The sequence below is a fragment of the Sus scrofa genome, chromosome 11, assembly GCF_054392235.1.
Source record: "Sus scrofa isolate SSC_HxYL_T2T_F1_AM1 chromosome 11, Sscrofa_HxYL_maternal_Yorkshire_Landrace_v2.0, whole genome shotgun sequence".
Classification (NCBI taxonomy): Eukaryota; Metazoa; Chordata; class Mammalia; order Artiodactyla; family Suidae; genus Sus; species Sus scrofa.
This window is the reverse complement of record NC_139393.1, coordinates 2,506,696-2,529,111: the sequence shown is the minus strand read 5'-3', so window position 1 is coordinate 2,529,111 and position 22,416 is coordinate 2,506,696. Positions and strand designations below refer to the sequence as shown.

The following is a 22,416-nucleotide window of genomic DNA, read 5'->3' as shown; positions in this document are numbered from 1 at the left end:
CGAGGACGGTCAGGGAACGTCGGGTGCGGACCCGGCAAAGGGACCGGTGGAGGAGGCCCAGACCCCACAAGGCCACCAGGCACTGGGAGTCATGGGGACGGGCAGGCAGGCGGCACAGCTCCTTAAGCCGGGTCCTGGCACACGAGCCTGACCTCATGGGGGTATATCCTTTCAGACAATTTACAAAACAACTAGAGGATCCAGGGCACTGAGCTGACGTTCAGCCCACAACATCGTTAGGGCCACGTGAGATAAGGGCCAAGAAAATGCTCCAGAGAACTGCACCCGGCGCCCGTGTTCTTCCTGGATGCGCTGCGGCCGCGCTCGCTGTCTGCCCAGAGCAGGGGGTCTGTAGCCCCCAACCCAAGGTCTGTAGCCCTGCAGAGCCAAGGAGGAGCCAGTCCTCGCAGCCTCTGCCCTCCCCGCCCCCCTCAGCTATCGAACTCGGGCTGAAGACTCCTCCAGGCCCCCAGGAAGCCAGCCGCAAACTCAGGCCAGTGAAATAGAAGCGCGAGCGGAAAAGCTTCCAGAGACGCTCTCGGGAGGGAGAAGACACGCTGTTTGTCATGACACCATCCACACTTCTGATCAGCCCCTTAGACTCTGCGGGGAAGATTTTTATCAAGCCTGGGTGCCCCAAGGCTCTGGTGGCATCTCACCGTCCCGGACCCCCTCCTCTGGGCTGATTGACAGGCAGAAATGACAAGGTTCCTACCCTGTCTTATCAACTATTTTCCAGGTCTTTTTTTTTTTTTTTTTGGTCTTTTTGATATTTTTTAGGCCACTCTTGTGGCATATGGAGATTCCCAGGCTAGGGGTCCAATCTGAGCTGTAGCCCCCAGCCTACACCACAGCCACAGCAACGCGGGATCCGAGCCGCATCTGCAACCTACACCACAGCTCACGGCAACGCCGGAGCGTTAACCCACTGAGCAAGGGCAAGGACCGAACCCACAACCTCATGGTTCCTAGTCGGATTCGCTAACCACTGCACCACGACGGGAACTCCTTTCCAGGTCTTTCTTTTAAAATTACAGCCAACCCTGGCCTGAAGTGATGCAGATGTTGTCAGATGGCCTAGGAAGCTGTCTTTGGTTTTGTCTCCGAATAGAAAAACCTATGAAAGAGCAAAGTGGCTATGTATTCATAAGGAGTATCAAATAAGCCTAAACTCGGAAGAAATGGGGGGATGACCAAATCTAACCTTCAAAAAACCTCATTCCTCTTACTTTGTCAGAATCTAAGATGACACAGGCATTTTGAACATTTCCTCAGAAGAAAATGATGAAATTATCTCATGTTTAACATAAAAAACATCAACATTGACTTTTTTTAACCTATCTTTACTGCAAGGCATTATTTTTTTAAAAAATTTTAATTCAGCTTCTTTAAAAAACATCTTAGAGCAACTTGCTCAAGACAATTCTTCGGGAAGCAGGAAAAACAGTGTCATTTTCCTGGATCTCCTTGAAATAAAATTGGATAAATTTAACTTGCCATCTTTCCCACAGAATTCTCTTTGGATTGAGACAAGGTATGGAAATTTTCTGTGAAATGTTTGGTCTTACAGTAGGTGAGAAAGTTGTAAATAAAGTGAAAAGCGCACATCAGACTTGAGGAATGGAAAGCTATTTTTTAAAAAATTTTTGGAGTTCCTGCTGTGGCACAGTGAATTAAAAAAATGAGTGCAGCAGCTCAGGTCGCTGTGAAGTGCAGGTTCGATCCTGGGCTTGGTGCAGTGGGTTAAAGACTCCGGTTGCTGCAGGTGTGGCCTAGGTCACAGCTGTGGCTCGGATTCAACCTCTGGCCTGGGAACTTCATATGCCGCGGGTGTGGCCCTAACAAAACAAAACAAAACAAAAAAAAACAAGAGAACAGAACAATGGGCCATCCTGCGTCCACTTCCCATGTGCCTTTTGGCTACTCACGGCCCCCGTCCACTCTGCAAAGGGGTCTCTGTGTCCGGCCCCCTCCTCTCGGGCTTTGCATCCCCACTCAGCCGCCAAAACTGCCGGGGGACGCACCCTCTCGTCTTCTTCCTCCTGTCACTCAAGACTCGCCGTTTCCCCTCCAGGCTCAGGTAGCCGTGCACCTGTGTTCAGTGTCCCTCTGCACCCAGGCCTGCCCTGAATCCTGCCACCAACTCAGCCTCACCACCTGAACGTCGCCCTCCCCTGTCTCCCCTTTACAGAAGCTTCTGGAGGGAGCTCTGTGTCTCTTCACCCCGAGCCGCCTCTGACTCACAAACTGCTCCACTTTGCACCCTGTCCTGGTTGCCGCACAGAAACAATTCTCACAGAGGCTGCCAGCAAGTTCCACGGGCTGCACTTCAGTGCCCCTTCCCCAGCGACACGCCCGCAACATCTGGCTCCCCCGTCCCGCAGCCGCCCCACGCGCATCGCCTTCCATCCGCAGGTGTTCAATCTGGAGTTCCCGCCTCATCATGCCCGGGGCCCCCTCTGCTCCCTCCTCCACCTCTGCCCCAAACCGACCCTGCGTGGGATCAGTGTCAAGTGTGCCCTCCGTCCGGCGCCAGGTGCCACACAGCAACTTCCACGTGACCGACACTGAGCCCCAGATCCTGCCCTCCCAGCAGCGACCAGCTCCACCCCCAGCCCCGTGAGCATCCCCAGTGCCCCAGTCACCCAGGCGGGGGCCCTCATCCTCGCACCCAAACCACCAGCAGGTCCAAGCATTTTTCCACTAACTTCCTTTCAATGCCCCAACCCCAGGCCTCTGCCAGTGGCCGATGTCTCATCCTCGGCACTCCTGATGTTGCCAACACGAGCAGTAACCCTGGGCTCTTAACGTGCTCTGCAGCCAGAGCTCTTGGAATGCGGCTGTAGTCACGTACCCCCCAAGCTGGGCCCTGCCCCCTCCAGGGCATCTCACCCCCTCCCGACAATGCCCCTGCCCCCCGCCCCCGCACTGAGAGCAACAGCTGGAGCCCTGAGCCCATCCAATGAGACGCTACCACCCAGGACCCACCCTGCCCTTCCCGTCACACTGGCCCTGCCAATTTGGGCTCCAGGCGTGCAGCTCTGCTTCCTTCTAGGCCTTATTGAGGGTTTATTGATTTTATATAGTGACAGCATGGAGTTTCTCCCTCACACTGAAAGCAACAGCCCTAACGGCCTGAATCCAGACTGGGACTTGAACCCACAGTTTCAAATTCGAGTCACTCACCCGTGTCTGGACTCACTGAGGTTCAGGGTCTTCATGTCTCCACACAGGAGGAATTCGGCGAGAGACACAGTGACAGGCAAGACACAGACCTGAGAGGACAGGACGCTGGTGAGACGCAAGCAGGCAGGCGAGGAAGCTCTGCCCCGAGGATCCGGGTGGGCCACAGTTTTACCCTCCAAGGGGCGTGGGGGTGGGAAAAGCCCGCCTCTGCCCTTCCGGGAGCCCCAGCTCCCCCTTCGTATCCGCAGCAGGGCGGTCCTCAGACTCCCGCCCTGGGGCTGAACCTGGACGCAGGCCTCCCCCCACCCCCACCCAGCGACCTCCACTCGTGCAGCAAGCCTGCCCGTCCCCAGGGCTTTCTGAACGCGCAGTGGTCTCCCAGCGTCCCGCAGGTGTCCCTCTTTATCTGTGGTCCCTGCGGGGACTTTGACAGCCACCTGTGCCTACTCCGTCCCTATCCATACGTTGCAAGCACTTCCTGGATTTTGGCTTTGAAAAACGAAATAGCCATGTTCGCAGCACTGTCACAGAGGCCCTAATCACCCCCAGGCGTCCGCCGTGACGCTGGGCCTCGAGCCAGGCGCTGTACCTGGGGAGCCCACCTGGACGGACGCACCTCAGGCAAAGGGCCGAGGCTGCAGAGCGAGTCTCAGAGGAGCAGCCAGAAAACCGCTTTCAGAAAGAAGCACCTATTTGAGACAGAAAAGGCGGCCCTCGCCTTTGATGAGAGCCCTGAAGCTTCAGGCAAGCCGCAGGACAGGGTTTGCTGCCGAACTTTTGCGAGTTCTGTTCAGAGCTGACCACGGCTCCTAATTTCAGCTCGGACGCATCAGTGCCCTCTCATCATCATGGAAGCATTGCTGCGGGCACGCTCCTGCCCTTTATGTGGCTTTTACGTCAGATGTGAGCCGAGCAGAACCCCGGCCTTGTTCTGCTGCATCCTCTGGTCCCTCCACTGTGTCCTGCCTGAACTTTGCCCTTGGGAGGGGGCGGGACCCCCGCCCCAGAGACTCCGTGAAGGAGGCAGGCCCAGGTCCGGGCGGGGGTTTAAATACCTTGTCATCTCAGCCTCTTTGAGAAGTTCCGAGCGCTGATGCCAGCTTCTCTGGCCCTTCAGTGGGCATCTTGAACCTGAGCCGCTGGCGCGCCTGGGTGAGCCACATCCTAAGACCAGGTGAGCGGTTCATGCACAGATACAGCATCTTCGGGTCTGAGAGCAAACGCGGCTGGCAACATGCCCATCACTCGGGCGCTGAATTTTACTCCCCAGAGTGCAAAAGGCCTGTTTGTCTGTGCTCGGCTTCCCAGGAGGTGCTCAGGGAGAGTCTGCAGGGCTGAAATGCACGGCCCTGCCCCTCCGGGAACACCCGACCTGCGGGGCGCTGGGTGGCCGGGCCTCCTTCACGTCACCGAGAGGCTCTCCTGACGCGCCACCAGCAGCAGATCTGAAGAGGAGCCTTGGTTTGAACATGAGCCCTGCCCCCCCATTCCCAGGACAGCCCCTTGGCTCCTCTGAACACTCACACCCCGACCCCCCCCCCCGTAAAGCCAGGAGAGGTCCCACTGTGCAAAAGATCTGCTTCCCAAAGAGGCAGAGTACGAAAGGCAACCGAAATGTCGCCTCCCAAACCACAAGTTAAACTATACGGTTAAGGAAATTCAAGGCAACTTTAAACTTAGAGACTCAAAGTTACCAAAGGGGACAGGTGGCCGGGGGGTGGGGTGGGGGGAACAGGGGCCCGGGGCTGGGGACTGGCACATGCACACTGAGGAATATGGAGCACTGGCCAATGGAGACCTGCTGGGTAGCACAGGCTACCCAGTGTTCTGAGACGGTCCCTGCGGGAACAGAAGCTGCAAGAGTGGACGTGAGTACCTACAGCGGAGTCCCTTTGCTGTACAGCAGAAATGATCACAGCCTTCAGAGCCACCTCTGCTTCGATAAAACCTGAGGACATGAAAGGTTTTTTTAAATTCTGAATTTAGATATCTTAAAATTTTTAATACAGTGAACTTCTTTAAATTTTCTATAAATCGTTGACACGTTTCATTCTCGCAATGAGTGTTGATTGGGCGCCAGCTGTATGCCAAGCACTTGGGGCACATTAAGTGGGGCGGAGTGAGGGCCCGCAGTGTGGACCAGTTTCCGTGGTGTCAGCATCCCAGCACGACCGACTTCCAACCACCGACGACGACAAGATGAGGAGGTGAGAAGTGATGCCCACAGAGGGCTCCGGCTTCAGCACAGAAACTGATGAAGTGATTAAAAAAAAAAAAAAAAGCTACCTCACTCTGCCCTCCCCAGCTTTTGTTCCAACTTGCCACTTGCAGACAAGGGTGACGTTAAATCTCTCTGAAGGGCGTTTTCAGGGACAGAGCGATTTTTAAACTGACATGGACTTCAGAATATTTCTGTTATTATCACGTTGCTTGGTTTTGATTTTCATCACGAAATAAACCACCGGCTCCAGCCCACACTTTACCTACACATGGGCCAAAGCTCATTCAAATACAAAAACAAAAACACAACAACAGCCACAGAAAGTCACATTGCTCCAAAGTTGTGATGAGCTACTCTCTTGACTCGGGTTGTGCCTAAGCAGAGGGGCCCTGCCCACCTCCTGCTCGGAGCACAGCTGGCCTGGGGGGAAGCTGGCGGGGGGGAGGGGGGGAGTGAGCAACCCAGTCCTTTTTCTCTTCCCGGAGCCTCTGCAGTCACCCTGCAGCTGCGCGAGCCCGTGCACCAGCCACCTCCCCAGGAGAATCTCGGATTCCAGGGTCAGTAAGGAAGAAACCACCAGAGGCTGGGCCGGTGAAGCCTTACGGCTCCCGCGGCACAGCTCCCCAACTGCACCGAGTATTTCCTGGACTTGCTTTTCCACTACGAAGCAGTATAAACTAGAGCAGAAAGTGAGCAGGACAGACGCGCTGCCAGCCTGGGAACGTGCAGCGCTGTGTCAGCCTCCCGCCACTGCACAGAACCAGGCCTGGACCCGGAGGAGGCAGGGCAGGTCGGGGGGGGTGGGGGGTGGGCAGCAGGGGGCTGGGCGAGGAGCCTTCTAACCAGAGAGACCTGAGCAGCGCCCACAGCCCACCGGCAGCCCGATGTGCTGCCTGGATTCGCACAGGACAGAGGTCCCACTGGGGCCCCTCAGTCCCACTCATGCCGCCAGGAAGCTCTTAGGCCACAGCCACGGCGACGGCCGCACTCGTCAGGGTGAGAGCAGGGCTGGCGAGCTGCCGAGGTGGCGGGCAAACCAGGCACAGGCCGATGCACAAGGCACCCAGGTCCGCCTCCCAAGGCGGTGGGGAACCAGAAACCTCCGAGCTCGGCTTGACGGCCTTCAGCCTCAGGCAGTGCCCGGGCTGGGGACTGGACGCCGGGGCCCCAGCCCTTGCTCTGTCCACCTCTCGGCTCCTAAGTGGAGTTAGCCAAACCGCTGGCTCCCTGCTGGCCCTCAGAGAAGAGCTGGCACCACAGGGCGTGCACGTTGCTTTTTCCTTCACCCAGATGTCCCACAGCTCCGCTGAACAGTGGATTCGTGCCACAAATCATCCCGCCCACAGATACGCATACGGCGTCTGTCGGAAGCCCCCGATTGCTGCCTGGGGACGTGGACCGGTCACGTCATCCCTGCCTTCCCTACCTGCTGCCCCGTGTGGTGCTTGGCGTGCCTGTGGAACCCGCTGTCAGGAGGCCTTACTGCTGCCTGCATCATACCTTTGACACAGTGGTGCCCGGGCCGACCGCATCCGCACGAGGCCGAGCGCCGACTCTTGGCCAGTTTGCCCCTCCCTCGTCAGCCCCATCTGAGCATTCGCGCTGCGGATGCTGTGAGTGATGGGTGCTTGCAGGCACCCCGCGATGGACGCTGCACGCCGGCCGCGTCAGGGTGGGTTCTGTATTTAAAAGGCACCGTGCGCCTTGGTGCTGGAGACACGATGTTTTCCCAAAGGCTCCAGGGACCGCACCGTTCAGCTCCAGGCACAGTCCCCGGGCGTTACGCTGACAATCACAAACAGCTGCCCCGCTGCCCATTTCCAGAAGGCATCCAGCGTCCGGAGGCCCCAGGGCACTGCAGCCCCTCGGTCGCCCACCTTGGCCTTTTCTGAGCAGAGCGCCCACGTGGGCAGGCTGCACGGAAGAGCTTCTCCTGGGCCCACCTTCTAGAGGGCCAGCTCCGGACAGCAGCAGGAGCATTCCGTCGCTGTGCAGTGAAAGGATCGCCCGGGGGCCCTGTGATCTCGAATATTTACATGAGAAGCAAACGCCCCCCTGGAAGGCCAGCGCCAGGGGCTGTCACAGCCGTGATGGCCCGCGCCCTCAGATTTCACAGGTGGGAGGAAGTGAGCCCAGGCTCATCAGAATGGGGAAAGCGGGGGGCCTGGGGCAGGGGCTGCCCTGAGGCGCATCGCCCCCCAGCCCTAGGGTCTTCACGCCCCGATCATCATCTGGATGAAATCAGCTGACCTGTCATCAGCCCCCAGGCTTAAGGACCCTGTAAGAGAGGGGAGACCAGGGGCCCCGGACCCCAGCTCTGCAGGCTTGAGAAAGCTGCAGTGGGACCCCAAACGCATCCTGCCCTGGTGGGGTTAATTTAAATGGGAGCCCGCAGGCCACAGCTGGACGGGGAAGGAACGCTGAGGGCGACGGTGCAGTGAACAGCGGCGGGTGGGGACTGGGGGGCAGTAGCTTTTAACAAGTTTTATTGGAAAGACTAACTCAGCATGGCTGTCACGACAGTTGTGTTTGTGGCTGGGGTTGTGTTGTAAACAGATGGCCACCTGGCAGCCTCTCCGAATTCACGCAGACGCCCCACAGGAGGGGTGACCCGGCTGAGCGTTCCTGCCTCAGCCTTATTGCGCAAGCCCATCCCATGCTCATAAACAGACCATTTCAGGGCTGTTCTGGTCAAAACACCAGCAGAAAGAGTCAGCCTTTCCTCCCTTTTCATCTCCGTGTGCCTCTGAGAATTCATGGGGAAAAAAAAAAAACCTGCAGAGACTCACTACCTAAATAAAAGAAGAAAAAGGGAGCGTTTGGCCAAGAGCCCATCTGCAAAGGCGCCACGTCACCGACCATGCACGGGTCTCCGTGGAAGGCAGACAAGGCCAGGGGCACAGTGGCGGCAGCTCGGGGTCCAGGAAAGGCTGCCCCCGGTCGGGAGACCAGTGGTGGACAAGGGCTTTGCACTTCCAAACCAAAGCAAGGAGTTCCCATTGTGGCGCAGTGGTTAATGAATCCAACTAGGAACCATGAGGATGCGGGTTCAATCCCTGCCCTTGCTCAGTGGGTTAAGGATCTGGCGTTGCTGTGAGCTGTGGTGTAGGCTGGCGGCTACAGCTCCGATTGGACCCCTAGCCTGGGGACCTCCATGTGCCGCAGGAGCGGCCCAAGAAATGGCAAAAAGACAAACAAACAAACAAACCCAAAGCAAACCAAAAGCCCAGGGAAGGAGCTCCGAGTTTCACGTTTAGGCACAAGGTGGCTTTTAAGGAGGCAAAGCTTCTTGAACTTGGACTTTCAAACAGTGTTACAACACGTGGAAACACACATCCCAAGAGGCAGGCGGCGGTGGGAGCAGAAGGGGGCAGCCAGGAGGGGGCCTGGGGGCTCCGGATGGACAGACGGACCGACGCACGATCCTCAGACCCCTCACTGCAGGTTAAGCCTCGGCAACCCTGCCCCACACCCGTCACTGACCACACGGCCCCCAACGGCCGGGCGCAGACCTTCCCCCGTCCTGAATCCTTACAAACAGAAAACCACCCCGACCACCGGGTACGCGCTCTGGGTGAATCTCTGTGGGTTTGACCGTAATCCTTCTTTGCTTTCTGCCCGTTTTCAATGGTTCTGTGTAACTTGTAGAAGGACGACACACGCCACTGGAACAAATGACTTTTCAAGCAGTTCCCAGGTGCCCACCACACACTCAAAGAACAGATCACTGCTCCCGAAGAATCTGGTGAATTTAACTGTTTTTCAAGATGAAACTTGTGAAGACGTTGTTCTTTCAGCACTGTGAGGTGACGTCCTGGCCCAGCCAACCTGAGAACAGTGGGACTTCCTGAGAAAACCATCAGTGGGTGTTGGCTTTGAATCAATGGCAAAAGAAAAGTTACTCCAGCCCAAAGGGGTGGGGGATCAATTACTGCAATTCCGCATCTGGTTTAACGTCTGTTCAAATATTTGCCAACAAAAATGAAGGCTAAGTTATGGTAAATGAATGGCACCAATGTGGGTAATTTTCCTGCCCACGGGCTGCCTCTCAATGACACTTAGGATTAAGAGAACACAGACGCAGGACAGCCGCCAGGTGGCCCATGAGGGGTTTGGAGGCCTCGGAGGCTCCCCCCAGAAGTGAGTTATATCATCTCCAAGTCTGCTCCCCCTCCAGCATCTCTGGGAGCCTGGCTGGGGCCTGGAGGACCAGGTCAGGCTTCCACGCGGCTGGCCTGCCCCCAGGACGGAGTCACCTGCTCCAGTCACCTTCATCTCTGCTGTGGATAAAGCTTTGTACCTCCTGGGACCATGTGCTTCAGGGTCCTGCGTGGCGCCCAGACCCTGCCCAGGCTTCGCAGTGTCTATTCGTCAAACAACCTCATATCGCCTCAACGTGGGCCTCTGCCCTAGGGAGCCCTGACTGGCGCAGGGCCCCGCTGAAAGCTGCTCCTTCCAGGGGGTCCTACTCTGACCTCTCTCGGGCTGCTCCAGTCTGTCTGGGCAGTGAGACAGGACCCAAGGCTCCCCTGGTGTGGGTGATCGGCCCCGGCACTGTTCTCGAGCCTTCGGCGTGACCGGGGGAGACCGTTCTCCGGGGCGTTCTTCCAGCCTGCCGGGACCCGCAGCGCTGCCCGACACAGAAGCGGTCGTTACTGTGGCAGGCCCCATCGCTTCACCTTCCTCTCCGCGATGGGACATCCTGGGTGGGGTGTCAGGTCCCCGGGAGGCAGTGTCCAGCATCTCAGAGTGACAGCTCGTCCAGACTGACTGGAACTTTCATCCGAGTGACCAGTTCAGCGGTTCAATTTCCGGTGTTGACTGTGGACGCTCTGTTATAAACCTTACCCAGCAACACAGATGGGGAACCACCTGGCATCTAGCTAGAGTAATCCATCGCGAAGCCTTCTGTCTAGAACCATGATTTGCTACTTCGATGCCATCGTCAGCCTAGTTCTCGCCCCCAGCGATGGAGGGAACCACGTACCCCCCCGCCCGGCCCCACCCGGGAGCAGATCCAGAACACCATCCAGGCCTGGGAATCAGCGCTTTCCCTCCATCCTCAGAGAGAAGCATTTCTGTGGGGTTCACAGCAAAGAAAAAGTAGGAATACCTACTTGGCCACCCCGTCCCTGTGGCAGCTCCTGTCAGGTACGCAATCTCACGGAAACCAAAAGAGTTTTCCCTGATGATGCAGGGCCCGGAGAACCTGGATCCACGGGTTCACTACCGCTACCGTGTGGGCCTCGGTGTTGATGAGATATTCAGCTAAAATAAAGAGAAATCCTTCGGGCATGAAGAGTCTAGCAAGCCAGGAAAAAAGCTTTTGAAAAAGGAAACAGACCTTGAAATACCTCTATGGAACTTTCTTTTGATCTCAAGGGAGGAACAAAATATTTATCTTTTATGAAAACATGGGAACAGGCAACCAGTTTGCTAGAGCATGGGTGAGTTTCCAGTAAAATCTCGTCCTTCAGCCCCACTTGCAGATCAAAGGCGATGCCAAGGGGACTCTGTTCTATGTGCACGTTTATTTAGAGCACGTGTTTAAACTATACCCGTCAAACTAACAGGCGGTAACCCAATAGCGACGGCTCTTGGGAAAGCAGAGTTCTGATGCTTAAGACAGCTTTCACCCGTATTTTAAGAGACCTCGGCGTGTCCAGTCATTGTGCACTGTGTGTAGCGTGTTCCTTGATGCAGGCTACACGCTAGGAGCTTAACTACGCAGCCTGTCAAGCACCATAACCTCACTTCACATGATTTTATCCAGAGAGAAATACGAGTGGATCAAATGGCTTTTTAGAAAAATGGAAACATAAAATCAAATAAACATGGCGAGATGGTCTCCATCCTCGCAAACGCCTGAAAAGAACCCTCCTGGAAAGCAAATCGTGACACTCAGGGGTTCCTGGCAGTCGCCACTCCACCCAGACACCTGATTAGGCCATTTGGGGAATCAGATCAAGGCCAGCCCAGGGCTGGAGCCGCTGGCACTTCCCCGCCTGGGCAGGCCTGTCCCTAAGGCTGTGATCTGAGCAGGCGGTGGGCGCAAAGGAGGCCCTGCTGAGCCCTGAGGACCTGCTAGAATCCCAGGCACACACCCAGGCCCCTGGACCCACTGTGCTGGCAGCCGGCGCCTGTGCTCTGCCCCTACCCTGCCTCCCTGAGTCCCGAGTTTGGCTTTTCCAAACCCGAAGCAAGCAGCTGAGCTGATGAACCTTCTGACACTGCTTTTCCCTGCACACCTGAAAAGAAACGAGTAAGCATCTTCTTTTGCTCCGCAAAATTTTCATTAGTTCCTAGTCACCAGTCACATCTCTCTCCACCCAGGGGCCCCGAGTTTGTATTTCCTCCACCAGGAAGAAGGACGAACTTACAAGGTGACCTCCCCTGGGGACCCCGTGAGCCTGCAGCCCCTCGGGAACCCCAGAATCCCCAACCTGCACATGTGGCTTCAAACCCAAGGTGGGGCTGAACCTTACTTCTCAGTAAAGGTGGAAAAGCTGACATACAAGTGGCACATTAGGACATTTGAAGTTGTGACACTGACTTGTTTATCAAGCTTTGAAGTTGGATGGACTTTCCAGGTGACACTGGAGGCACAGTTCCCCCAAACATCACACACCAGTCCTGGCAAAGTCGGCGGAGCCTGACACTGCACCTGCTTAGTGAATGCTATAGTCCTTTGTACCAGCAGCCAGCTGGAAACTGCTCACATTTCCCAGGAGCTCTCAGGTTCCCTTCTAAAAGGACACGATCTCAGACCTGCATGTGGGGCGTATTCAGTGAAGAAAAGAGATAACACAATGTTGAGTTAAAATATCTTGTTTTCTCACACAAGGGGACCAAATGCTAAGCAGTGGCCCCTCCCCCTAAGCCCCGGCCCTGTCCCAGGCCCACTGTCCAGGTAGGGAAGCAGAGGCAGAGCACTGACCCCAAGGTACGTCAGCTTAAAGAAGATACGCACAGCCTCAAAGTTGAGAGGTAAGTTTTCTTTGGGGCAAACTGAGGGCTTGAGCCCAGGAGGCAGGATCTCAACTAACACTGAGAGAACAGCTCCAAGGAGGCGAGGAGGGAGCTGGGCTGCGTCAGAGTTTCACAGCAAAGGGCAGGGAGTCAGAGCTAAAGGTTAATTTGTTTTGTCTTTTTAGGGCCACACCCACGGCACATGGAAGTTCCCAGGCTAGGGGTGGAATGGGAGCTGCAGCTGCTGGCCTACACCACAGCCACAGCCACATGGGATCCTGAACCCGCTAAGCAAAGCCAGGGATTGAACCCAAGTCCTATGGATACCAATTGGGTTCTTAACCCATTGAGCCACTACAGGAACTCCCAAAAGATTACTGTTAATTAAGGCAGTTAGCACTCTCCTACCGCTGGGGAGATACAGTCTGGGCTCACTGAAATCACCTCTGCTGTCTGGGGCCAGTGTCCTGCATCTCAGGCCACGGGGCTCCGCATGGGCGCGGCTGCAGTCTGCTGGGGATGTCCAGACACACGGCCGGGGCCTCGGCTGGGTGCACGTTTGCACCTGGCATATTCGTTTGGGAGGAAGGACCATCATGGGCTTCAAGAATGTCTAAGGCACGGTCAGGAGAATGAAAGAGGCCTAAACTGTCCCTTATTTCTTGTTAGGACTTAGTAGGAGCTCTAAAAGCAGGCCTTTTGTTGTCCAGTCCTACCCTGATTCCTTCCGCGGACTGGAGATGAGGCTACAGATTCAGCCTCTCATCAAAGAGCCACGAACAAAACACCTGCTCTGGGCTCTGTCTTCCTCCTCCAGCCGGAGGCTCCAGGGGACGGGCTGGGGTCGGGTCAGAGAGGCTGGCCTGGGAGCTGAGATGGGGCTGCGTGCGGTGTCAGCACGCTCACTGAGCAATACCCACACCCCGGCCTATCTGGTGCCAGGCGTGTGGTAACGTCCCAGGGCCACTTCCAGGCCCTCGCAGCTCCCAGGAGGTCAGAGGTCGGAAACCTGGACTGCCTGGCTGATAAAATCCACCAGCATGTTAATTTCCAATGTCACTCGAAATCAGTGGGGTGGCTTTCTGTAGGTCGCTGTCAGCTGGGGTGGTACCCTCGAACTATTCCAGCAGTTTACTGACTGGCCTTGGAGCACATGCAGTCAGGAACTTAATTAACTTTTTGCTTTCAGTACATTTTTTGAGGCCACACATGCATCAAGCAGAACACCAAGCACTTGAGATGGAAAGACAGACAGGAGCGTTACCGGTAACCTGCGACCCACTGGGGCTCCGATGCACAGACCCAAAGCATCTCTTTAAACACAGTTCTGTTTCCGGAGATGCACGGTGTCGGTTACAGAACCTGGACCACGTGGAACAACAGGGTGGGAAGCACGTGGCATGTGAACCCCAAGGCAGGAAACGACCTGACGTCAGCAGTGACATGTGACAGGATTCACCATCAGACAGGCACCGCTGTGACACCGTGACTTACAGAAAGGTGTGCGCCACCCCATGCCCTGGGCCCCAGGCTGCCCTTCTGTCCGTCCTGCCTGGCCAGCCCGAGCGCGCCTCCAGACCGGCCCTAGAGCTCCCGTCCCAAACAGCTCTGCGTCCCCTGTGTTCACAGCCCACCTCCAGCCTCTTCCCCTGTTCTGTTTCCTTGTTCCTGTACCACTTGTGGCCGCCCACAAGTGACACAGCTTATTCTTTCTCTTTTGCTTCTTGTCTGTCTCCCACCATTAAAACAGGAACCCAAGCGTCTTTGCTGTCCTGCTGGTCAGGGCGCCCCATGTGGCTCAGACAGGTGCTGGCCACGTACAGAGCGCTCAACCAGCACTTGCTGAATAAATGAGGTATTAGCGCCCCAAGTGCACACTAGTGCGTCAGAGGAGGGTCTGTGCCAGCCCAAGGTTGAGTTCAAGCCCACCTCCGTCAGGACATTGGTCCAAGTATCTGATGCGCTCGCTGCCTCAGCTTCCTCCTCTAAAAAGAGGGGTGGTGACTGCACCTGCTCATCAATTTGCTGTGAGGGTTAACAGGGTCCCTAAATTTCCAGCAATTGAAACCCTAAGCAGAACACAGTAAGGACTCAGTCAATGCCAGCCATGTCCCTGCTGGGTCTTCTCAAAAGTGATTCAAAATGCTGTATCTCCCCTCAAGCCCACCCTCCGTGTTCTCAGGGGGTGAACTTGCCCCGATTAACAGAAGCAAAGACAGCGTATGAAGCAGGAACTCCCGTCGTTAAGGTGGATGCAAACACGGGGCTGCTCTGTCCTCTTTCTCCTTGGTCTCCGGGGGCGGGGGGAAGGAGCCCCCCTGCCAGGGTCTTCCCATCACAGGTCCTTCACAGCACAGAGGGCAGGGCTCTGGGCCTCCTTCCTCTGTCCGTTCCCACTGGGTTCCTTCTAAAACCGCACGCACACGCTCTCCCCCATTTGCTCCAGAAATCAACTGAAAAATGACTTTCTCCAAAAGCAAATCCCCTCTGAGGTCCACTCTCTTCCTCCCTCCTCTTCCCCCAGGAGGAGGTCTCGGGGTCTGCCTCTCCACCAAGCCTGCGCTCCTCCCCACTGCACGTCCCTCACGGCCTCCCGGTTTCCGCCCCCGACGGGCCCGCTGCCTCTCCTCTGACCCGGGTTTCTGTCGGTGACCCTCGCTCACCCTCTCGTTCGCTGGCTAGTTCTCCCTGACTTGGGCCCCGGGACCTCCCTCCCAGACCCTGTCCAGAACCGGTCACCATCCCTAAACGTCATCATTCCCCAGGCCTCTGCCTTGGTTCTCCTCCCGAGACCCCTGACTCTCCCTCTAAACAGGCTGAGCCCCTGAGCCCCTCGCGGACTGGGGCCCAGCCTCCCTGGACGTCTGCCTTGGAATTCAGCAGACAGAAACCCGGGAGGTTCAATCGGGGCCCAGGGGCAGCCTCTCCCGCTTTCAGTCTCCTTCACTCCGCTCGGGGAGCAGGAGCCTGGCAGGCGCCCACCCCTCTCTCTGGTTCAGCCTCACGGCAGCTCAGCCGACCTACAGACTCCCCGTCCCTGACCTGTGCTCACACCCGAGCGCCCTCTCTCCCCGCAAAACCCTGCCCTGAATCCAGGCCTCCTGGCCTGCTCTCCAGCCTGGCGCCGCTGCCACTAACTGCAGATCTGGTGACGCCGCTTCTCACCTAAGTGCCTCCAGCGGCTCTGCCAGCTTCCAGGACGAAGTGGCGATTCTTCAGCTTAACCCGCAGGACGCCTGCCCGCCTCTGGCCCATCCCCCTCATCAACCCCCGCACACACCCGGCTGCGGGCACCGCACAGCCCACGTCTCGTGCCCATGGGTGCCCACCCCACAGGGACACGGTTCAGGTGCCTCTCACACACCCTCACACATAGGCCTCCAAGACTGTAACGCTGTCCCCCTTTGGTCGTGAATAACCGGAGGTTCTGAGACGTTCTGCCGTTTGTCTAAGTCCGTACAGCTCAGCTCGCAAGTGACAACAGCCCGCCGCCCTTCTTTCTCCGGAGCCGCCGTCCCGGAAAGGCGACTGCAGGGACTTGCAAGTGTGCGGGGGCCAGCCTGTCACCCCCAGCACGGGGCCTCCGACAGTCACAGCAGCGTGTTGGGAAGAAATCTGTGGATGTGTCTGCTGTTGGAACTGCTGGCTCCGAGGGAGGGACGTGGGGGACCTAGGGCCTGGGGGCTCCGGAGAAGAGCCCAGCAGTGGCGGAGGCCGGGCGCTGAGGCCGAGGTGGGGACAGGGTCGCTGGAGCACTGGGCCCGGCGTCGAGGAGAGCCACGCTGGGGACTCGGGGGTGCGGGGACATGGGCAGGGACAACGGGAGGTGGGCGGAGCCCAGCAGCGTGTCCGTGGGAACAGGGGGGCCTGTTCGGGCTGACCACTTCATCCTGGGCCTGAGCAGCCACCAAAGGACACCCAGCGCCCTCTGCAAGGGAACCCCTCCCTGGGGAGGGTGCACACCCCACAGCCAAGGGGGACAGGGCTGTGACCTGCCCTTCCTGATTGTCGTAGATCCCATCCAGGTGGACAGGTCCTTGGCGACACGCGCCCCGGCCATAAAAAGGCCAACAGCGCCATCAGGCACTCGGGATCTTGGGAGACGCCGGGTTCCCGTTTCTGCCCCCTTTCTTTTCTAACTTTCTTGGGAAGTGGAGGGCGTGTGGGGCTCGGCACCCTAAAGGTGGGCTTGCAACCACTGCACAGAGCTTCCAGCACGTTCCAAAAACCCAGTGGCCTCCCGGCCTGCCCTTGACACTGCCCTCCACCTCCCCAGCGCCCGGGCCCGTGAGGCTCTCGGGTGGAAGGCTGCCCTCTTGGGAATGCATCCCCCTTCCCAGACACCAAACAAGACTCGGGACTTGCCCTCACCCACCCCTGCTCTAATCAGTAACGGAAAAGGCCAGAGCAAGGCGGTCGTCCCAGCCTTTAAAAACGTCACAAAGCGACGGAGTTTTAGAAAATGAGGAGGAGGGAGGGGGAAAGCCTTTCCCAGTACCTCCCGGGGCGATGGCCTTGCTACGGAAGGACAGTGGCCGTAGCTGGCACTGGCAGCTGTCCCTGGATGAAAGCTCTCCGCCCGTCACAGCAAGCAGCCCGGGCAGATTCTGCGCAATCCCCCAGGCCTCTGTGCACCTGCGCAGGTGCCCACCACGGCCCATACGGGCCTCCATGGGCAGCAGCTGAGAGCAGCGGGCACGGACTGGCCAGGAGGAGGAAAGCGGTTTCCTGCGCTCATGGCTTAGAGGAACCAGAATCTCCTCTTTTTAGACTGGTCCCCAAACCCCCAAGAAGCTCAGGGAAACCGCCCGTAGGTCCTGTCTCTTCCCTCTCTTAGCACTGCTGTCCCTTTCCAGGGTCACCCTGCCCCAAACCCGGCAGTTCCGACCATGCTTTTTTTTTCTTTTCAGAGCTGCACCTACAGCACATGGAGGTTCCCAGGCTAGGGGCCAAATCTGAGCTGCAGCTACCGGCCGACACCACAGCCACAGCAAGCCGGGATCTGAGCCACGTCTGCAACCTCCACCACAGCTCACGGCGCCAGATCCTTCACCCACTGAGCGAGGCCAGGGATAGAACCTGCACCCTCATGGACACTAGTTGTGTTCTGAAGCTGCTGAGCAACAAGAGGAACTCTGGCATGAGCATTTTAAACGCAGGAGGATAACCTTGATTCGGCAAGTATTTCTAATGAGAAACTGGGTGCTCAGGGCTGGGCTAAGATGCTGACCACACAGCTGTGAACCTGCGACCCGCCTCTGCCCCCACAGGGTTCAAGTCTCCCTACAGGAAAGAGACTGCAGATGGTGCAGGAACAGAGCCGGGCAGGGATGGAGCTACGTGGGCCTGTGCCAGGGGCTGGGCCTATGCGGGGAACGGCTTCCCCAGGAGATCTAGAGACCCTGGCGTGGCGGTAACAGAGCTGACATGGGCAAACGGAGGCGAGAGCACGTGTGATGCTCTGGGCCGGAAAGAGAAGCCCAGAACCCACTGGACAAGGTCGCGGTGGCAGAGCCGGGTCTCGGGTCGGCTAAGCCTGGTGGCGTTTGGGTGTCGGCACAGCTGGGAGTTTGCTGTTGGCACGGGCTGTGGGCAACAAAGCCCGCTCTTTGTGTAAAGTGGAAATTGCTGTCAGGACTCGCGAAGGCCGAGTGTGAAGGTGCCCCAAGAGGGGTCCAGACCAAGCGCCTGTGTGTTCGTTCACTGGGGCAGAGATTCCTTCCTGGAACACACCCTACGGTTTCAGAGCCCACGGCTGGTTTTTGTAAAACTCAAATTGTCAGACTTTTCTTGCAAGCCAAACCGGCCTCCTTAAAACTTCCAGCGTGTTTCTGCCCTCGGAGTCTCACAGAACCAGTGGAATCCACGGCCCACCCGACAGCTTCTCAGATGTTTAAAGACAGCTCTCGGGTCCCGCTATGCGTTCTCTGCCCCCGGCTACAAACGCCTAAATCTCCCGCCTCTCTTGGTATCACAGGATCCGAACCCTCTCATCATCCCGCTTCGCCTTCTCAGGACAGGCCCTCGTTTGCCACGAAAGAGTCAGTCATATTTGCTTTTGAAAATGCATCGGCCTGCAGAAACCGGGTTTGCAGCCCACGCTGCTGCTCTCCGGTGTCTGTCCTGGGAGAGGAAAGACGGCGCGCCCGGCGCCCCGGGGACACAGACCGCCTTTGCTAACTGCAGGGGCTCTTCGAGGGCTCCGAAAGGGCTTCTGCAAAAGAAGCATTTGGCAAACGTCACTTGTCAACGGAGTGGGCTTTATTCCCGAGGAAACGACACGGCTCAGCAGGGTTCACCCAGCGGGAAGAGCCTGTGCAGTGACACTCACATTTCTTAAAAACCAGTGTGAACAGACCAGGGACCCGTCAGACCAGCGGACGTCGGCGCCTCCTCCACAGCCGGGCTGCGACGGAGAAGCGGCCACCTCGGACAAAGCCCAGCCTGGCACAGGGGTCAGTGCGGTCCGTTCCCCTGGATCGTAGGATTTATTGCTACTGGTAAATCCGCCAGCCCCGCCAGCCAGGACCCCCCCAGGCGCCCAGGTCTGTGGCCATTTGTGTGATTCTGTGACGACAGAGCTTTTCTGTGGGGCCAGCGTCGGGGGGGAGAAGCTTCTGAGATTGTTTGGTTTTGTAGGTTTATCGTCCCCTTCACTTTAAAATTTGCTTTAAAAATGCTACCAAGCAACACGTCAATCATGCTGAAAAATTACATGCCGTTAAATTGTCCTGGTCTCATGGAAAAACCACGACGTCCCAGCAGCGTGACAACTGAAACACCACCATGGGTGCTCACGGCAACGTGAGGCAGGCCCAGAAAAGAGCCGATACCTTCCTGTCCCTGTGACGAGCAGCACTGGCCACAGGCCCCCTTGCCCGGAGACCTGCTCCCAGAAAACCAGGCCAATTAAAGCTGCTCGGGCAAGAGCGTGGCAGCCCCTCCTGAAGACTTGCTCTGAGACCCTCACCCCCAAAGCTCGCAGGGGTCCCTGCCGCCCAGTCCAGCCAGGTCGCCCTGTGTGACTCTCTCAGAGCCCGCCCCCCGCCTGCCCCAGGGCGTCCTGAGTCAAGGACACAGGGGGTGGGATGGCTTCAGGCCCCAACACCCAGCTTTGCTCAGCTCCAGATCCTGGGTCCAGGAAAGCACTTCCAGAGCTCCGTGGTCGTGGCGCAAGGAAACCACCAGGTCCCCGACGAAGCAGGCACTGCCCTTCCCGGGCACTGTTTGGGCACCTTCCTTTCAGCCACATTCAACAGGGATTAGACCAGGGTCCTCCGGTGGCGTCTAAAACCAGTACATACGGAAATGGAGCGCAAGTGCTCCAGGGCAGGGGGCAGAGGGTCCCGCCCAGGAGAACGGGCTGCACTCTGACTTGGAGAGGAGAGAGCTGGGCAAAGAGCAAGCAAGAAACAAAGACAAGACAACCAAGACGCGGGAGCGAGCGGGGCGGTGGGAGAACAGGACGTCAGCGTCCCCTCCACGGCCTGGCCTGAGCCCTGTGGGGTGGACGCTGCTGAAACCCACTCTGCATCTCCTAAAAGGTCGAAGAAGAGATTTGAATTTTAAAAAGCTTTACTCCACGGCAGTCTGGTTGATCTGCAACGTCAAGTGTGCAGCAGAGTGATTCGGTTATACGGACATGTATTCTTTTCCCGCCCCTTACAGGTTATCACGAGGTATTTTCTTTTATTATTATTTTATTTTTTTGTCTTTTTGCCTTTTCTAGGGCTGCACCCGTGGCACGTGGAGGTTCCCAGGCTAGGGGTTCAATCGGAGCTATAGCCGCCGGCCTACACCCCAGCTCAGGGCCATGCCGGATCCTTAACCTGCTGAGCAAGGCCAGAGATCGAACCCGCAACCTCATGGCTCCTAGTCAGATTCGTTAACCGCTGTGCCACGATGGGAACTCCATATCACGAGGTATTGAGGAGAGTTCCCTGTACAGTCCGGGTTGGTTAGCTGTTTTCTATATGGCAGCGTGTATCTGCTCATCCCAACCTCCTGACTCACCCCCCTTTGCCTTCGGTAACCAGAGGTTTCTTTTCTACACCCGTGAGTCTGCTTCTGTCTGTAAATAAGTTCACATGCATCGAGTGTCTTTCAGATTCCGCCTGTCAGGACATCGCATGGTATCTGTCTTTCTCCGACTTACTTCACTCGGAGGGCTCATCCTCTACATCCATCCAGGTTGCTGCAAACGCCATTCTTTCTCTCTTTTTACATTTCCAATTCTCCGCAAGCAAAAGTGCTCCGTACTGAGCCCAGGAAGCTCTGAGGAGCTTCTGACCCCTCGTGCACTGGAAATTGAAAATGCCTCTCCTGTCACACTGGAGCAAGAGGAGAAGTCACACCGCGACGGTTTAGAAGAAATGATCTGGGGATCAGGGCAGAGAGCCCCCTGACTGTCACTGGATTAGATGACCTGGTCTCACCTGTCCTCCCCCCTGTGAACTCCCCTACAGCGGTGTCGGTTTCCCGCTGGAATGTCGTGTGTGTTCGCAGGATGGCACAACGGAGCTACTGTGAAACCCGCTGCGTGCACTTTCCCCCGGGGCTGCAGGGCTGCCATCCTGGCTGTCACAGGCAGAGAAGCAGGAAGACGGAGTCATCAGAACGAGAAGAGGCTTCGAGGTGAAAGGACGTAAACCCACGCGGACGGTGGGCGGCTCCTCAGCAGCTCCGCGAGTCCCAGTATCTCTCAGAGGAGAACACGGAGGCGGGGCTCTCGGGGTCGCCCTGTCACAGCTCTGCCCATGTTAATGCTGAGTCTCTCCTGCCCAGCGTGTCCAAAGTGAGAATGAAAAACTGCTGCAAGAGCTAGAAAAGGAGGGTCGAAGCTGAGACTCCCAGCCTCCCTCTCCCGCTCACACCATCAGAACCAGTTTGGGGTGGTCACGTTACGTAATGATCTAAGCGGAACCACCCCGCTGCCCAGCAAGGTCTTCAAGGCAATGTCAAGAGCCATGGAATAAGCATGGGTTTTCTTTAGCATTTCTTCTATTCTATGACAAGAAAATTCAAAATTTACACATACTGGAGCTCCCATCATCACACAGCAGAAACGAATCCGACTAGGAACCATAAGGTTGCGAGTTTGATCCCTGTCCTTGCTAGGCGGTTAAGGATCCAGCGTTGCCATGAGCTGTGGGGTAGGTCACAGACACGGCTCGGATCCCACACTGCTGTGGCTCTGGTGTAGGCCAGCAGCAACAGCTCCCATGACACCCCTAGCCTGGGAACCTCCATATGCCATAGTGTGGCCCTAGAAAGACAAAAGACACACACACACACAAAAAAAAAAAAACAAACCCTAAAAAAACAGAATTTATACATACAGATGCCTCTATGTAATTACCCCTTCACAACATGTTATAAACATTCCAGACGGCATAGAACGTAGTAGAAAACTATTGATTTGTACACACCTGAAATACATTTTTATATTATGATATTTTTATTTAATCTATTTATTTGCTTTTTAGGGCCACACCCATAGCATATGGAGATTCCCAGGCTAGGGGTCTAATCGGAGCTGTAGCCACCAGCCTACACCACAGCCACAGCAACATCGGATCTAAGCCAAGTCTGCGACCTACACCACAGCTCACGGCAACACCGGGTCCTTAACCCATTGAGCAAGGCCAGGGATCGAAACCACGTCCTCATGGATGCTAGCCAGGTTCGTTACCCACTGAGCCACAACAAGAACTCCTTGTGAAACTTTTAAAATTAATTTTCTATTAGACCTACCTCAGGAACTGATCTCTTAAACCCTGTGAATATCCAGAAGAGAAAGACAGCAGTTTACCTTGTGGACAGTGTATGTTACACAGTAACACGTGTCTCTGCTAATGTTTCTTTCACTGCCCCCTCAGGAAGAGCTGCCGAGTAGGAGGAGGGAACCCGTTCTGCGGTCATCCCCAGAGAGGGGCAGGTCGGGGTCGTTACCCCACCGGGGGAGGTCCCCCCCCACCCCCACCCCGAGGAGCTGGAGACCTGGGCGTGGGCCCGGGAGGGGCCGGCCTTGCTCTGGGCCA

The 22,416-nt window shown here is 56.8% G+C and overlaps 1 protein-coding gene and 2 long non-coding RNA genes across 16 annotated transcripts in view; 2 read left to right on the top strand and 1 right to left on the bottom strand.

The window, feature by feature from the left end:
• LOC102168089 (uncharacterized) overlaps positions 1 to 5,231 on the top strand; it is an 88,729-nt gene extending 83,498 nt beyond the window's left edge. For 4 of the 6 annotated variants that reach the window (XR_014818947.1, XR_014818946.1, XR_014818942.1 and 1 more), the window contains one exon: positions 3,234 to 5,231. This is a non-coding gene — a long non-coding RNA (uncharacterized LOC102168089). Of the gene's footprint in view, positions 1 to 2,191; positions 2,620 to 3,233 lie in introns of all 6 variants that reach the window. The other 2 variants (XR_014818941.1, XR_014818945.1) reach the window with 2 other exon arrangements.
• The window catches only part of LOC110255791 (uncharacterized), a 266,124-nt gene that overhangs the window by 17,351 nt on the left and 226,357 nt on the right, over positions 1 to 22,416 (bottom strand). For 2 of the 9 annotated variants that reach the window (XM_084981232.1, XM_084981234.1), the window contains 2 exons: positions 5,067 to 5,134; positions 3,187 to 3,275 (listed from right to left, as the gene is read on the bottom strand). The exons of 2 other annotated variants lie outside the window; for them this stretch is intronic. In XM_084981232.1, coding sequence (XP_084837358.1) covers positions 3,187 to 3,275; positions 5,067 to 5,134 — 157 coding nt within the window. Of the gene's footprint in view, positions 1 to 958; positions 1,118 to 3,186; positions 3,276 to 4,241; positions 4,632 to 5,066; positions 5,135 to 22,416 lie in introns of those variants that run through there. 5 more of the 9 variants (XR_014818935.1, XR_014818938.1, XR_014818934.1 and 2 more) reach the window with 4 other exon arrangements.
• LOC146398459 (uncharacterized) lies at positions 8,297 to 15,809 on the top strand. Its single transcript, XR_014818965.1, has 2 exons — positions 8,297 to 12,394; positions 13,566 to 15,809. It is a non-coding gene; the product is annotated as an uncharacterized LOC146398459 (long non-coding RNA).